General features: G+C 42.4%; 1 protein-coding gene across 22 annotated transcripts in view; it reads left to right on the forward strand.

The window, feature by feature from the left end:
- LRCH3 (leucine rich repeats and calponin homology domain containing 3) overlaps nucleotides 1-15,723 on the forward strand; it is a 62,178-nt gene extending 46,455 nt beyond the window's left edge. For 4 of the 22 annotated variants that reach the window (XM_040074861.2, XM_040074865.2, XM_058422011.1 and 1 more), the window contains 7 exons: nucleotides 1,013-1,084; nucleotides 1,917-1,965; nucleotides 2,461-2,574; nucleotides 3,144-3,262; nucleotides 4,710-4,847; nucleotides 6,915-6,992; nucleotides 9,276-12,218. In XM_040074861.2, the coding sequence (XP_039930795.1) occupies nucleotides 1,013-1,084; nucleotides 1,917-1,965; nucleotides 2,461-2,574; nucleotides 3,144-3,262; nucleotides 4,710-4,847; nucleotides 6,915-6,992; nucleotides 9,276-9,476 (771 nt within the window). In that variant the 3' untranslated portion in view covers nucleotides 9,477-12,218. Of the gene's footprint in view, nucleotides 1-1,012; nucleotides 1,085-1,916; nucleotides 1,966-2,460; nucleotides 2,575-3,143; nucleotides 3,263-4,709; nucleotides 4,848-6,914; nucleotides 6,993-9,275; nucleotides 12,219-12,248 lie in introns of those variants that run through there. The other 18 variants (XM_040074876.1, XM_040074880.1, XM_040074882.1 and 15 more) reach the window with 10 other exon arrangements.
- Nucleotides 15,724-15,842: the final 119 nt, after the last annotated feature.

Genomic DNA, 15,842 nt, shown 5'->3' on the forward strand with positions numbered 1-15,842 from the left:
TGTCCTGCTCTGGAGAAAGAGGTAGTCTCGAGGATCAGCTGTAAGTCTGTACAGGGCCTAAAAACATTCGTGTTTAAGGCTTGCCCTGAGTGTAAGCCTTCCCTTCTAGTCCCTCTGGCTGTGCTGTTCTGAAGTGGCAGAATAGTTGCAAATGTTTTAAAAACTAATTCCTAAATGTATCTTTCGCTACCTGTAGAGTCTCTGGGTGTCATTTGATGTTCTTTCCTGTGCTGAACTGTCACTTTGCTGCTTGAATGTTGTTTCAGAAAGCATAGTGAGCCATTCAGTCCTCAAATGTTAAAGTTTTGATGGTGCATTCAGTAGGATTTGGCCTTCTAGATCCACTTGTCCGTGACAGAAGGGCACAACTACAGCCCCTGTTCTATAAACAGGAAAAGTTGTTTATTTGGCTGGTTTTGATATTGGCCATAATTGAAATATGATTGCACTTCATTTGTGGCAACACTGTAAATCCTGACACTGATCTCGCTTCCCCAAGAGTGAGATTCTACCCACAGAATCTCATTTACTTTGTGTGTAATCACAAGGACCAGTTCTTAGTGTTTGTAGCATATACAAAGTGTGTTTTACTGAGCCTCTTGCATGTGGGTTTCTCCGATTTTTCAGACATGCATAACATCCTCAAAACATTGAAAAGAAAGCTATTTATTTTCAATGGTGGCCTAGAATGGACTGTTGTAGGTAGAATTTCCTTTTTTCTGACGGCATAGGTGTTACTAAAGAGGCTTTTGCCTCACTTACTGTTCTTATTTCTGTTTTTAATGTCACTATATTATATGTAAATGAAGCACTGTACCTCCCAGAAAGTTCAGGAGGGTAGGAAGGTTTTAACTATAGTTCAGCAAGTATTTCTGTGTTGCTTGTCGAGTGTTTCTGAGAATGTGATCGTGATCACCTCTTCATTTTTAACTTTGCTGCATTCCACCTTTGTGTATGACCTGTCAGCTACTCACTAACTCTGCTACTGCCTTCTCTTTCTTTCTGCATTCAGTCACTCTCAGGGCTGAACCAAGAAAGCTGTGCTACTACCCTGCCTAGTGCCTCTACCTTCAGTCCTGTCAAGGTATCTCTTGCTATTATCATTCACCACTAGAGCCAACAAAAAAATCTTGGATCCACACATCGGTTTTAGCAGGTGTTAGTCTGTCAGCATCTAATCAAAAGTTCAGGTAGGGTATGAACCTGATTCACCTGATTAAACTGTAGTAGGTATTACCTCATCTTAGCTTTAGGCTGTGTCTACAGGAGGCCTGATTTATAAAACATTGTAACCGGTCTCTGCTCCAAGGGGTTCTTGGTTGTCTTTGATGTTGCTTTTTCTGTACAAGTTCGTTTACTCTTGATAAAGTTGAGTTCATCGAAAGTACACTCGTATTCTTTGCCTGTTTCTTTCTTTCCTGTGGAAACTGCTGTGCTGAATGCATTCCTCACAAGGAGTCCTTAGTCTGTGTAAGCACTGTGATGAAACCACAGTGTGTTTCACTGGGGACAGATGTTCAGTAAATAGCAGTTCCGCATTAGCAAAGGTGTCAAAGAGGAGTATCCTTGTTGGGGCTGTTGTTCTGCCAGTTCTGCTTGTTGCTTAATACCTGTTTTTTGGTGTCCCCTTTGCAAAGAGCACTCTTCACAATGATCTGTCATTGCATAGTCAGTGCTTTTTCAGCATATTTTTTCCTAAGGAAAAAAAGCAGTTGTGTCATTTCTGTAAAAGAAAAAAACTGTTTCTGTAGAGATAAGACTTGGGAAACAACATACAGTGGTTTTTCTTATTTCTGGTTATTTATCTGAAACATGTTTAGATGGATGGAGCTTTTCTTAAAACACAGCAAATTAAAATATAGTTTAAGCTTTTCCAGATTAGGACCATTCATACTCCTCTGCTTTTTCATTCACAGAGTGATGACAGATCTACCATCACCCCTGGCTCACCTACCGCTCAGACAGGTAACAGGGACAGGAAAAGAGATTCTGAAAAATAAGATCAAAATGCCTGCTTGCTTATTTGTCCTATGAAGAGAGGAGAGCATCTGTTCCCACCTCTGGCACTGCTTTGTGTGAGAATTTACCCAGTTACTTGGGTCTCCTTAGAAAAACACAAGGGAAGAGGCAGCAGGGATGAAGCATGTCCTTAGGCAGAGCACAGCGTTTGGCTGGTTTAGGCCTTTATCATAGAGGCTTTGGCACAGAGATGCATTCAGCAAGAATCAGAGCAGTTGTTGGAATTGGTATGTGGAATGTGCTTTGCATGCAAGTGTCCTTGGAAGTTCCTTTTCCTGCTCTGCTTTTATCATGCATGGCTGTAATTTATTTTGTCATCATTACATTAAAATTTTTGGTTTGTTCTTTTTAATTACCACATTGCTGTACCCACTTCCTATTTAAACTCTAACCATTTCCTTCTTCCTCCTTCCTTTCCTGTGCCTTTCCACATTTGTTTAGTCCACCTTTCCCCTCCATATCCTGGCCATGCAGCCCCGCCTTCCTATAGAAACCCTTCCCAGCGACCTGAGAGTTTCCTTTTCCGAACAGCTGTCAGGGGTGAAGCCAAGAAAGGTAGGTTATATAGCTCAGAAATCAGCTAGTTTTGCTACATTATATTGATATCTGCATTACCTGGGGCTTGCAGTGCTTTTTATCCTCAAACTACTTTTAGAGTTCCATTTGTAAACAGGCGTCATATACATTGTGAACAAACAGGGTTTTATTTAGAGCTGTTCAATATTCTTTTGTCATATCTCTGGAAGCGTGAGAATTCCTGGTCTGTGCTTACACCTTTGCCACACAAACCTTCAACAACCTGATAATTCTTGCATTGCCCAGTAGCCTGTAACAGAATTGCAATTTCTGGAGAACAATAGAACTGTTTCTAGGTACTCAGTGTGGCAAAACTTTGACATCATTTGTGCATGACTATTACCCAACAGAAAGATCAGAGTTAAACAGTGAGGGAATCGTGTTTACATCTCATTTAAGTTGGTAGACCGTTAGTTTGATTAATAATCAAAGGTAAGAAGGAGATTTGTGAAAAGGAATGGACTGGAACTTTGTGTGCAGTGCAGTAGCAAAGAACACAGAGCCAAATCATGCTTAGTGATTTTCTTTCCTTCATGCTACTGTTTTAGCTGTTGCTTCATCCTCTGCCTGTGCCTTGTCTCCTGCTAATGATTCTGCAGACCCTCGAGTGAGACAAAACTCCAAACAGCGGGAGGAGGAGCTGGAGCTGATAGAGCAGCTACGCAAGGTAAGTGCTCCAGGAGCCAGAACAGACAGCAGGAAATGTGTTCTGTGACCCTGCTAAATCTGCCTTTGTCTTATGGACCAGTTTCACTGAACCAATATGGGGAACAGCTGACCAAAATTAAATGGTGTGGTACAGTCTGTGTACTTCTTTCAGATGGGTGCACTTGATTATTTGTGGTAGATAAAGTCAGCTTCAAATTCTGTATAATAAACTGTGTCAGCTCCTGCTCATAAATGTCTGGTGAACTCTGCTTTTATGTGTGCTTCCTTTCTTCATTATCAGCTTTCACACTTGTAAGGAGCTCCCTGGAAAGTTGTCTTTACTGTCCCCTTTTAATGTCTTTTTTTAAAACTCTTTTTTGCCCATAAAGCTGACAGAAAAGCAGATGGAGTGCAGAGACTGCTGCCAGTCATTCTGCCATTCTGGTTTCCTCATGTGCTCTAGATGTGTCTGTTGATTCTTACCTTATCCTTAGTAAAGTACAGAACTTTTAAGCCCAAAATGTTTCTAATATTTATCCTTTTGTCTGCCATGGGGCACCACTGGTGCACACTGGGTTTGTGCCCAGGTACAATGACAATAAACAGGAATATTGGAAATGCCACGTGGCATTAGGGCACTGCTCTGCTTTGCCCCAGACTTGTTTCTGCGAAGCATGAAGGGATTTCTTGAGGTGCTGTAATTAATTGTTTGAATTTTTCCAATAAATAAGAATATACTTACTGAAGCTAATCTCAAAAGCCATAAGCATCCCAGATAGAGAAAATTCTCTCTCTTTGGGGGGGAGTGTTGAAGTAAGGACAGTCTCCTTTCTCTAAAGGAGAAAGGTTACCTTAGATAAAACAAAGCTTGGTGGTGTTTGCAGACCCTGTCATGTTATCTCAGATTGCTTTCTATGTAGTCTCTCTCTTGTTCTGTTCCCCGGGTAAGCTAAGTGTTTTTTTAATACTTAAAATTTTGGATACAGCATTACAACTCAGTGACATACACACAGCATTTTAAATTAGTTGGAAAGCCTGAAGTGAATTTTTATTCATTCTCTTAAACAAATGCTAACTACCTTCTTTTTAAAGGACTGCTTATGTCACAAAGACAATTATTTTCACTTCCCTCAGCAGAACCATTCTCTGAGAATATGCAGGGTTAGGAATACTGTTCCTAGATCCTGGTTTCCATTATTTTTGAATAATGGTTGTATTAGTCCGCTGTGCTGTACAATGAAAACTGTTTTCCTTGAACTCAATCGCTCCCAGACTGTGGCCAGCCCTGGGCCACAGCAATGCGCAGGGCTTTCCTTGGGGTTATTCAGAAAGCGGGTTGGAAATGCCAGGAGGGCGGACAGAGTTGTGCTGCAAGAAGTCTGCCTCATGCAACTTGTGCAGAATGGAGCAGCTGGAAGGATGCAGCTCTCAGCTCCCCTGTGTGTGTCCCTGTTGGTTTCCCACAGAACATCGAGTCACGGCTGAAGGTGTCGCTGCCCAGCGACCTCGGGGCGGCTCTCACGGACGGCGTCGTCCTGTGCCACTTGGCCAACCACGTGCGGCCCCGCTCCGTCCCCAGCATCCACGTGCCCTCACCTGCTGTTGTAAGTGTGTAACTGACTGTGACACTACTTTATAGCTGTCCAGAGTGACATCCTACAAAGTCCTGTAGTCCAGATGGTCGCTAAACTCAGCATTCTCCTCAGTGAATGTACATGACAGAAAATAACCATCTGTAGTGTCACTAAATGAAATTCTGTTTGGGTTTGTTTCATCTAAAGGAAGCTGCTTCTAACAGCTTGTAAGCAAATGTTAACATTTTCTTGTCCTCCCTAAGCACGTTACCTTCAAAACTAGTGAAATACAAGACAGTTCGGCACGAGAACTGAAACAGGATATTTTAAAAGATCAAAATGTCTGAGAAGTTCAGGAAAACATAGTAGGGAATTACAACAACTAGGATCCTAGTACACAAGACAGTGAAACCAAGAGACCAAGTTGATTCCTGTGTCCACAGCACTACAAATTCCTCTGCTTAGGAATTTTAGCAGAACACACTCAAGATACTTGGGGAACAGCATCTCCTGGAACAAAACAAATCCCATCATACCTTTGTGATAACAGGAAAAAAGGGTGGCAGTGTCAGGGGGCTGTTGAGTGCAGGGAAGTATTGCAGTCTGTTTTGTAGGGAAAGCACAGAATTAGAGAATGGTCAGAATCTTTGAGATAACAGATTATTTATCCAGTTTGTGTTTATAGAAGTCAGAAAGTTCAGTGAAAATATTTAGGATCAGCTACTTGAAACTAATACGGACAGGCAGATTGCTTGTTATGCACCTTTAAATTGTATGAATAAGGAACAAAATCAGAAATTGTCCCTTGGGGAAGAAGTTGAAACATGCACGTAGTCTTCCCTTATCCTTTTGGAGTGAGTCTTCGTGTTGATTGGAACCTGACCTGGCACTTCCAGGGCTGCCAAGTGTGTCATTGTGGTTGTGTCCCTGGGAGTCGATGTGACCAGGCAGATGGCCCTCTTACTTTGAGAACGACTGAACTGGACACACCAACATTTTAGGCAGATTGTGGGATCATTCCAAGCAAAGGCAGGGAGCCACTGCTCAGGAGACTTGCGTCAGTGAGCTCTTTTCAGTGGGCCAGTTTGATGTGCAGCTGAATGTCCTGTTAGGAATTAAATCATGGCTTTGTCATGTGAATCCCAAGGAAGAGGCAGCCTGGAGTCCCGTGGCTCCAGGAGCAGGAGAAGCATCACTTCATGCCCCAGGCACAGTGGGATCTTTGTATTCCCGTGGTCCTTTGGGAGAAGGAAGCCAGTGCTGCCTTTAACCTGCTTCCTTGGTGGGGAAGCACAGCACATGAAGGGGACAGAAGAAACCCCATCACTTACAGAACTATTGAACACCTGGAGCCTGCTGCTCCAAAGTGTGGTCATAGGAGCAGGGAGCTTGTGTCTCCTGAACCAGAAGAGAATAAGCTTTGGGAGCAGGAACAAGACAGAGCCTGTGCTGTGGTATGTCTGAAGAGGTGTGAAAGCTGACTGCAGGAAAAACCTCAGCTGAAAAAATGCCACTGAGTGCAATTCAGACAGCTGCATTAAACACATCTGGAAGAGGCTGACAAGCAGCAAGCTTCACTTCCAGTTTTCTGCCATTCATTTTTGGTTTCGTCTAGCCTTTATTTTTTTTACCTCTTTGTTAATTGAAGTTTTGTTTGATATTTGTATTGTTTTGCATTATAGTAATCCAGAACAGACTCTAGATTGCTTTATGTCATGAAATTGCTCTGAAATCACAGCATGGAAGCCATGGATGTGTATTTCATCAAAAGATATTTTTTAAATGATTATACTGTACTCACTAAAAGTGTTAGCCAGTTTTATATAACACTGTGTATATAAATATTGCATGGCTTAGAACAGTCCTTTTTTAAAATCATCCAGCTTTCATAACTTAGCTTTTCATAAAACAGCTTTGAAAACTGGGATGGTTTTCTAAGAAAAGCAAACTTCAGCAGAGCCTGCTTTGAATTAGACAAGCTTATGTCAGCGCAGTGTTTTTGGCAAAGAGATTTATTAAGAGTTTTATTTAAATAAAAAATAAATTTTTTTTAAACCTTGCCAGTTAAGAACACTGTATGCCTTTGCTTCTTTGCAGCCTAAACTTACAATGGCAAAGTGCAGACGAAATGTGGAGAATTTCTTGGAAGCTTGCAGAAGGATTGGAGTGCCTCAGGTATGTATTTCTTCTGTCCTGATATAATGTTTCAGATGCAGTTTTGCCTGGTGCTTCAGAAAATAAAACATTCTTTGGAATATTGGATTAAAATGAAATGATTAAAAGTTCAGAAGGTTCAGGTACAAGCTATCCTGCAGTATAGGTCAGACTTACCTTGCATGGTCTTCCCAAGCAAAATAAAGCCAGATATAGTTTTAACAGAGTGTAGTTTATAGATTTTATATTTTAGTACAGGCTCACTTAAAAGCTGTGCATCAAATTCACAATAGCTGATGGACTTCGAGTCTGCTTTTAGAACTGACAGGTTCTATAAAACCAGTTACATTTTCTCAATATTAGGTATGTGACAGCTTAAAAGTGCGATAAAATCTGGATGATGGTTTGCATGTGGCTTTTTTTATCCCAAAGCTTTTCATGTTCCTTCACAATAATTTTCTTACATGAATGTCTTTACTGTCTTAGCAACAAGTCACAGAATTATTGGCCCTTTCTTTGATGGTAGCTGTCTTTCTATAGTCCATACTTCTTTTGTTATGTCAATGACAGAAGTCTGTCTTCCCTTGTCCCCTTTTGAAACTTTGAAGATCTAGGAGGTGGACACATACTAAATAGTCCATCTTATCCTGTTGGTCCAGTTATCCTGTTTTATGCTGTCCTGTCCTATGCACTTTGTCTTATTCAGCAGCTGTCTCATTAGAAATAGTTTTAATACGTTCTATTTTTCCTAATTTCCCTTCCAGTGCACTAATTGACCTGGGTTTTTACATTGCTGAGCATTGGTGGTTCCGTTGTAGGTGCTGGTTTCTTTTGTGTTCTGAAAGGGAGAAGTAGACCCCGTGACTCATTTCCCAGCTCCATCTAAAGGCAGTTCTTGAGTCAGTCATGCAGGATTTTCTGGTGGTTTCAGACCACTTGCAGACATTTGAGCCAGTGGGATTTTAGGATGACTTATTTATTGAGCTGCCTGGCAATTTCACATGGCTCAGTGGTGAAATGTGTTGGAAGGGGCTAGGGAGTTGTAAGTGATCATTAATGCTGGGAGAGCCTGCACTGCTTTGGTCCCCTAAAAAGCTTTGCACTTTCAATCCCAGCAGAACTGCACAATATAAATTCATCTGGGGCATTGAGCAATTTCATCCCAGCTTCCCTATTTATAGCTCCCTCAAGTATGAAGATACAACTTTTATGGGATTGCAGTACAAAGAAGATCACTGGAATGACCCACAGTCAAAACCAAACAAACACAAAGGCCAACCCAGAAAAAGTCCCCTCTAAACCCAGGCTGCTCCATCTGCTACCCCCACTGTGTAGAGCCCTCCTGGTTTTTTCATATATCTTGTTTTAATGTGAAAGAGTTCAAGGAGGGTCTCTCTGAGAAAACTTAGTAAAATACCCCCTGTGAACTCGGAAGCTGCTCTCACATGTCTGCACTACATCTCTACTGGGATGTGAATATAACATACCTGTATGTAAGGATGGCATGGCAGCCTAGTATGTTTTTCTTGAAAAGTTGCCTGCAGGTTTTTCATTTCATTTCCATTATAATTACAAAAACAATAGGCTTTCTGAAAGCATGGATCCATGTAGGAATATGTGTCTTTTAAGGGGAAGGCTACTTTCAGAAGGGGCTAATTACAGGCACCACAGCAGAGCAGCAATTTCTGTAGGACTTTGGTGGTTTTAAAGCCCTTGGATCAAAAGAAAACCTCAGCTGAACAGGTTGATCCATGCATCTAGATTTCACTGATTATTAGCAGTTACCTGTGGGAAAGGGAGACAAGAGACACACAATGGGAATAGTTATAGAGCTCTTAAACTCTAATTAGTAATAGATATTTCTGCAGGACGCTGCATTCAAGCATCAGTTACACATAAATAATTCCTTGTCCTGCTGTTTTCATTAAGTTACATGTGGAGGCTGAACTTTGTTGAATACTCAATGCCAGCAGCATCTCAGATACCTGTAACCTCTTCTCTTCTGGAGAAAAATGGGTTTCACTGAGGCTTGTGTAAACTGCTGTTTTCAACAACAAGAAATAGTTACACGTTGGAGCTGGAGACGTGACAGGCACCTCACTGAACACTAAGCACTGATACTGAGTTCTTTGCAATGGGAGTCTTGGAGATTTCTATGTGAGAATTAACCAGGTGTGATGTGCTTCTCAAATGTGTAGGTTGTATCTGAGATGTCTGATAACTGCTTCGTGGATGTTGCTATGGCTAACTGACTGACCTTTTTTTTCTGTCTGTTTTCCCTTCCTGCTCACACACTCTGGACAGGACAATCTTTGTTCCCCTTCTGACATTCTCCAGCTAAACCTCAGCGTTAAAAGAACAGTTGAGACTCTTCTTTCCCTGGGGACAGATTCAGAAGAATCCAGTCTTGTGTCCCTTTCCGTTCAGCTCTGGGGCTTTGTGGTGTTTTACTGTACTCTAATGCTAACGCTCTGTATGTTCTATCGCTGGGTCTTTTTTCTCTAGTGAAGGATAGTGGTGCTGCTTCCTCCCTCCGTCACTCCAGTGCTTGGGAACAGATTCTGGGCTTTGCCAAGACTGTGTGTGTGAAGTGCTTTGTTTCCCACGGATGGGACAGAGGTGACAAGTACGAAGTGCAAACACGTTGGTGCAGCCACAGCACCGTCCGTGACCCAGTTCCCATTTGTATTTGCTGTGTCACGTTGAGCAGATGAAATGCTTTCCAAGGGAGGACGTGCTGTCCCTGGGCTCCAGCAAGGGCTGAGGTCAGGACACGTGGTGCGTGCTGTAGTGAAAACTGCCGTGTCACATTGTGCCTCTGTTCTCCCATCTGTATTATGGGAAATGCAACCACTTTGGTCAATTGCTTGAGGATTACCTGATAAAAAATGTTAAACAATGTGAAGTATTTTTTCGATGTCAATGTTCTTGATGCGATCTCACAGTCTCAGGAGACGTGGTCTGGTGTCATCCACAGAGCTTTCTAACTGGTTTGGTTTTTACCCCAGTCCTTTATCCTGCTTCTGAGAGCATTTGATTTCTCAAATTTATAGACTCTGCGGTATTACTTTGAGTCAGGATTTTTAAAGCAACTGTCAATGAATCCTGAGCTACTTGAACTTTATAACTGTTCAAGCAGAAAAATTTCAGAGAAATTAAGCTCTTCAACAGCTTTAAGAGAAAAGTTTTCTGGCACAGGAAGAAAAATCTTCCTGTCAGATCCTGTCAGATGCTACAGAATGTCATAGCATTTTACTGTGATCTGGATAAGACTGACCAAAAACTTGTTGAATTGTCACTGGATCTTGGGCACCCCACCCAAACCTTGGTCCATGCTTATTCCCTTCCTCTTATCCTGTCATTTTCAGAAACACTTGTATCATACAATTGCACAAATATAAGTCCCAGCTGCACAAGCACTGTTCACTGTTCTACAAAACTCAGGTGGTCTTCCATAAAGCTTCACAGCCTTTCCCTCCCCAGGGAAAGCATCCTGGTGCTTTAACGCTTTAATGTCTCAGGGACACCTCAGAACTTCAGGGCACTCCCCATGTGTGTAACAGACCGTGTCTCCTCAGAGTGGAGATCCATTCAGGGAGCTCTGCTCAGAGACCAGTGACAGGTAAGTGGTCAGGAAATGGCCGTTCCAAATGTGTCTTCAAAAACTTCCTGTTATATCTGCAAGGGCAGTAAATGGCTTGGAAGCCCAGTGCAAGTGGTGTTGGCATTCCAGCCATAACCTGGAACACCTCTGAAGCACAGTTTAAGGTACACAGGAGTTCAGTTGCAAAATGTGGTCACTAGCAGTAAAAATGTGTTATGTGTATGTGGGTCTCACAAGCTCTTGTACCGTGAAGTGAGTATTTATCAAAGGAGCAAGTAAGAGCTGCTGCCTTCTGTCCAAGTCACACCAAGTGTTCTGTCCAAGCCAAACATCACTGAGTGAAGAAGGGACTTTTGACAGGGGGAGATTGTTTTATTTTTTAAGTAAGCTATTTTTGCACTGCTTACTGGTATGAACTAAAATGAACTCTGTTCCTGTGTTTCTTAACTTCTAATGAACACTGTGATAAAAGCTGCAAGGGGTTTTACACTAACAGTGCCTTCCAGTTTTTAAATTTTGTTTGTCATTACTGTCTGTGGTATGGAGTCATTCCAAAGCCTTTCCCCCTTATCTGTTTGCATACATAACAAAAAAGATAAGGCATATTTACTCAAGTTTACAAGTATTTTCTCAAAAAGCACACTTTTTTCAAAGTACTATACATTTGCTGGAAGAAAAATGTATTTTAGCCTGAGCATATGGCTTTCTATGAGAATTTCAGTCGGGGCTCACTTGTTTTCTCTCTGCTGGGAGATTTTTGGGAGGAATGTTGGCTGCCACTGTCATGAAGGATTTCTTTAACCTCAAAAATCAGTAAAGACTCAAGGAGTGGAGAAATGCCAGTTGATGTGAAAATAGCACATGAGAAATAGTCTCTATAGCTCTATAGGAAGGACACACTTGGGTTATTTTCTGCAGATACAGAGAACTGTTGGACATGTATCCTGACTGTTGTGGGAGTGAGGATGGCCAGGAGGTGCCAAAGATTTCTGTAGGATGAGGCTTTAAATACATCTTAGACTGAGAATAGCACAACTATTAATAAACAGTTTGAAACCTCTTTTTGCATGTTGCGTATTACTGTTATTCCTCAGGATGATTTTGGGAGCCACCCACTAAGCAGGGGAGCTTTGGGGAGGTGAGTGAGTGGTACTGACTGATTCCCTGCTCCCCAGCAGAGCTTCCCTCACAGCTGTAGCTGTGCAGGTTTGTCCCAAGAGACTCTCTCCAAAAGGTGTGATTCAGAAAGGAAGCTGTGGTTCCTCTCCTGCTCTGTGTTGTAGCACATTGATCGTATTGAAGCAAAGCTTCTCCCTCTTCAACTTCATCTGCTTTGGTTTCATCAGCTGCTGCCATCTCAGTGTGGGCAGAGATGGAGGACAATTTGCTATTCCCCTTTTCTCCCACAATCCCTTTTCAAATTCTTATTTGTAGAGTTTTCTAGTAAAAGAACACAATACATTCGTCCAAGGCCACCTTTCTTGAGTAGTCAAGGTCATGGTTCCTTTGTGACAAGCAGAAATCTCGTGTCCTACCCCTATGTGTGTGTGCTGCCTGTCCCTAACATTTCATATTTCAGTCACCTTTTGCTTAATTTTTTTTTTTTTTTTTTCTTTTCAGTTGAGTCGTTTTCATCCATTTTGTTTTTTGTCTTTGTTTTGTTCCCCATTCAGGAGCAATTATGTTTGCCTCTGCATATTTTAGAAGAGAAGGGTTTGACACAGGTAGCTGTGACTGTCCAGGCGCTCCTGGAGCTGGCACCCCCAAAGCAGCAGCCACTTCACCACTTGTCTGCTGTGTAAAGACCTCCGGGACCTTTTGGGTTACCTTGGCTAAAGCAGAAGGACCTGAAGACTTTACTGCCCATGCAGTGCATCCAAACACACAGAGCTCTGTTCTAAGGAAATGAGTTTCCGTGATTCCTGACAGGAATGTTTTACTTCATTTCTCCGTTTTTTTGGAGATCACAACAGTTTCCAGTAACATTTTTTACTACCAGTATTTTTGCCCCTTATTTAAAAAAAAAAAATGAGAGTTTGTTGGGAGGAGGGCAGGGAATTCCAGTGGCTGGCTGTTGGAGCCAGCTCTAGAAACTGACCTTGCAGGATGAAGAAATGGGTTTAGAGTCTGAAAAGCAATTCCTAGGGGAATTTGTTAAAAAAAAAAAAAAAAAAAAAAAGTTGCTGCAGTGGGCACACGGGAATTAAATTTCTTATACAGGGTGCAAAGAAATGGAGTTTCTATTATAATATTTTAAAAATTGCATCACACAATCTTAACCTGCAGTATTTGATAACAGGGTCAAACCTCACACAGCTGTCACTTGCCTTGGCAGGTCCTCATTACTAAAAGTTGAAGAAAAAACCCACTTTTTTTTTTTTTTTTTTCTTCCCCAATGGAAAAATTACTGTATGTTTTCTCTGCCAGAAACACCTTTAGTAAAAGATGCTAAATCCCATCTGTTCAAATGGGATTAATCCCATCAGCATTCTTGCTGGGTTCACTTTCAGTTTGAGTTCTAACACGTCTTTATCTGAACACTTTTGCAACAGCAGTGGAGGGAGATTGCCCGTGTCCTCACATCCCCTTCTGGCGGTTTGTGGGATCACCAGGATCCCGTACACTTCCCTGCAGTGGGAACGGTGCCAGCCTGCCCTGCTGGTCATTCGAAGCCCTTCCAGCTAACACGTTTCTGAGGGGCTGAAGCATCCCCTGCAGGCACAGAACGGATCATGTTAGAGCGGATCTCAAGTTCCCCAGGTGGGCTGGGTGTTGTCAGAGCAGCGTCTGTGCTCAGGCAGCTCTGAAGGGTTAGACAAGGCTTTCAATAAAGCCCTTTATTGGAGTTTATGTAGAGAGATGTGCTGGTTATACAGAACTGCTATTACTTCATTCCTCTTTCCTTAAGGTAAAAATGGAAATTCACTGTACAGAAGTGGGAGAGGCAGCTGACAAGTTTTGCATTTTCCTGGAAAGCTGATATGCAAAATGGAGACAGGGCTATATGCTCTGGTCCTAGTGCCAAGGCCGAGCTCACTACCAGATCAATTAAGAGTATTTTTTTCCCCCCACAAAAAGGCTTCACAAAATCCTGCTTTCCACCCCTGCGGTTTCTTTGTCAGGTGTTACCCAATTTAAAGCATCCCTGAACATTATGCTACTACTGCATGGTACATGAGGTTCTGAAAGCAACTCCAGGCATCAGCCATATTCTGTCTGGGATATATTTGAAGCAGAATACACCAAGAGAATTGTATGCAGATAAAGGAAGAAGAAATGGGAACAAATTAGCTAAAAGCTATTTTTGCAGAAGTAAAACCTGCTGTGGGAGCTGCCATGGACAGGTCTTAGCTGCATTTGCCCCCTTTTGATTTGCAGTTTTGTTTCTGTTTTGTTTTGCTTTGTATATTTCTTTCAAGGGCCATTGTGGTGATTGTTGAATCCCCTGTTTCTCATAATTATTCCAATTGTTTCTTATTGGCATTGGTTGGTCACATTCCAAGTGAAGAACACCTGGAAGGTGTTAAGAGTGCCCAGCTGCAAAGAGAAACCTCCTCGTGCTGGGCAAATGCAATGCCCTGAGCCCTGCAGGGAGTGCCAGGAGCAGCTCCACCCAGGCATTCTCACCACCGTAAGCAGTTTTTGTGTTTCACTTAATGCCGTTGGTGAGGAGCTTTGGCTATTCCGGGGTTACACAGAGGTGTCTGAAGTGTCTGCTGCAGTTTGCTGAGGGGAAGGTGCTGCCACTCACAGGACACAGAGTGTTCCTGGTTCCTCTGCTCGTAATTGGAGAGACAGGGAAACACTGAATTCATCGTGGTTTCCAGCATTAGGTCACCTGTTGTTACAGGGATAGTTGCATTTAGCAGCACACCCATCATGGACTATTTAAATACCCCTGTTTGAAGAAAACCATTCCCTTCATGGAATTGCAAGGGTGTGGTGATTGCTCCAGCACTTAAGGAAAATGAAACTTAGCAGTATTCAGGTTGGTGGAAATTTTGTCATTTAATTAACAGTGGTTTTTAATGGGGTGGGGCTCGAGTCTGGCCTGCCCTTTCCTACTGCCATGTGTGGCTCACAGCCCTGAGTGGCTCGTGGCCACCTGTGGCTGGGGGCCAGGCAGGCAGCGGGACCCTGGCACCAGGTACTTTGTTGTGAGCAACGTTCACTCTGGCAGTTTCAGTGTAGGCAATTGTGTTAGTTTGACATTTGTAATCTTATGTTTTCAGGCTGGCAAGCGCTAAATCTTGTCCACACGCTTAGGTCAAAAATACAAACCTGAAGTTTCATCGGACGGTTTATTTAACGTGTTAACACCAAACCCGCTTCAGTTCTCTCTTGCAAAATGGGTTGGGATTTTTCAGTGTAGTTATGTGCAATTTTTGTTGTATCCCATGAGAAGAGTATTTGAAAGAAAACATGTATAAAGTTCTATTCTGTGTGTTAAAGCAAAGAAGAGGCTGTCCTTCCTCTTGGGGGCATTTGCGTTGGAGAATGTAGGAGGGATCCACCTCAGTGCTGGGTGCTGCTGCTGTTCACTGACTCCATGGTGTCACGTTCCATCCTCAAACCTGGTGAGCCCTGAGCAGTGTCTGAGGCTCTGCACAGCCACACACTCCAGGCACTCGGGAGCCCCTAATGGCACTGGGGGGCCAGGGCAGAGCAGCTGGGGTTCCCCCTTCGGAGGAGAGGCTTTTGTAAATGCCCCACATCCTGCTTAAAGTCCACCAGGGACAACTCTTTACAGCACCGGAGCACCTCTGTTGTTCTCGGTAGCAGCAGGATGGTGTTCATACCCCTTTATGACTGTAAATGGTTCTTTGAAAAACGGTTTTAGAAACAGAGGACTGGTAAGGTGAATTTGGACATCAAAAAGTTCTTTTGTATAGATATTGTGATGTTATACAAAGTGATCTAATTTTGTTATTTCTGAAAACAGTGTAAACGTGTAAGTAATAGAGTAAAGGATTTTAAAGCTTCATCCCATGCTGTATGTCTGTAAATACATTCCATCCTTTCTGTTACATATAAATGTGTCTGAATATTGTATATTTTAAATCGCCTGTATTCTGCCAGTAGTGTGAACTTCTAGCACATTGATAATATAAAAGGAAACCATGGGTATTTGAAATAAAGTTTTAAAACTTATGTGAAGTGCAGTATTTCTTCCTGCTGTTTTTCTGTTGCACCAACAAATGTCACATCTTCTGTGTCAGGTGTTCATTACCATTCCACATAATCCCAGTTGGAATTTGATGGACTTA

This window comes from Hirundo rustica, chromosome 10 (genome assembly GCF_015227805.2).
Source record: "Hirundo rustica isolate bHirRus1 chromosome 10, bHirRus1.pri.v3, whole genome shotgun sequence".
Classification (NCBI taxonomy): domain Eukaryota; kingdom Metazoa; phylum Chordata; class Aves; order Passeriformes; family Hirundinidae; genus Hirundo; species Hirundo rustica.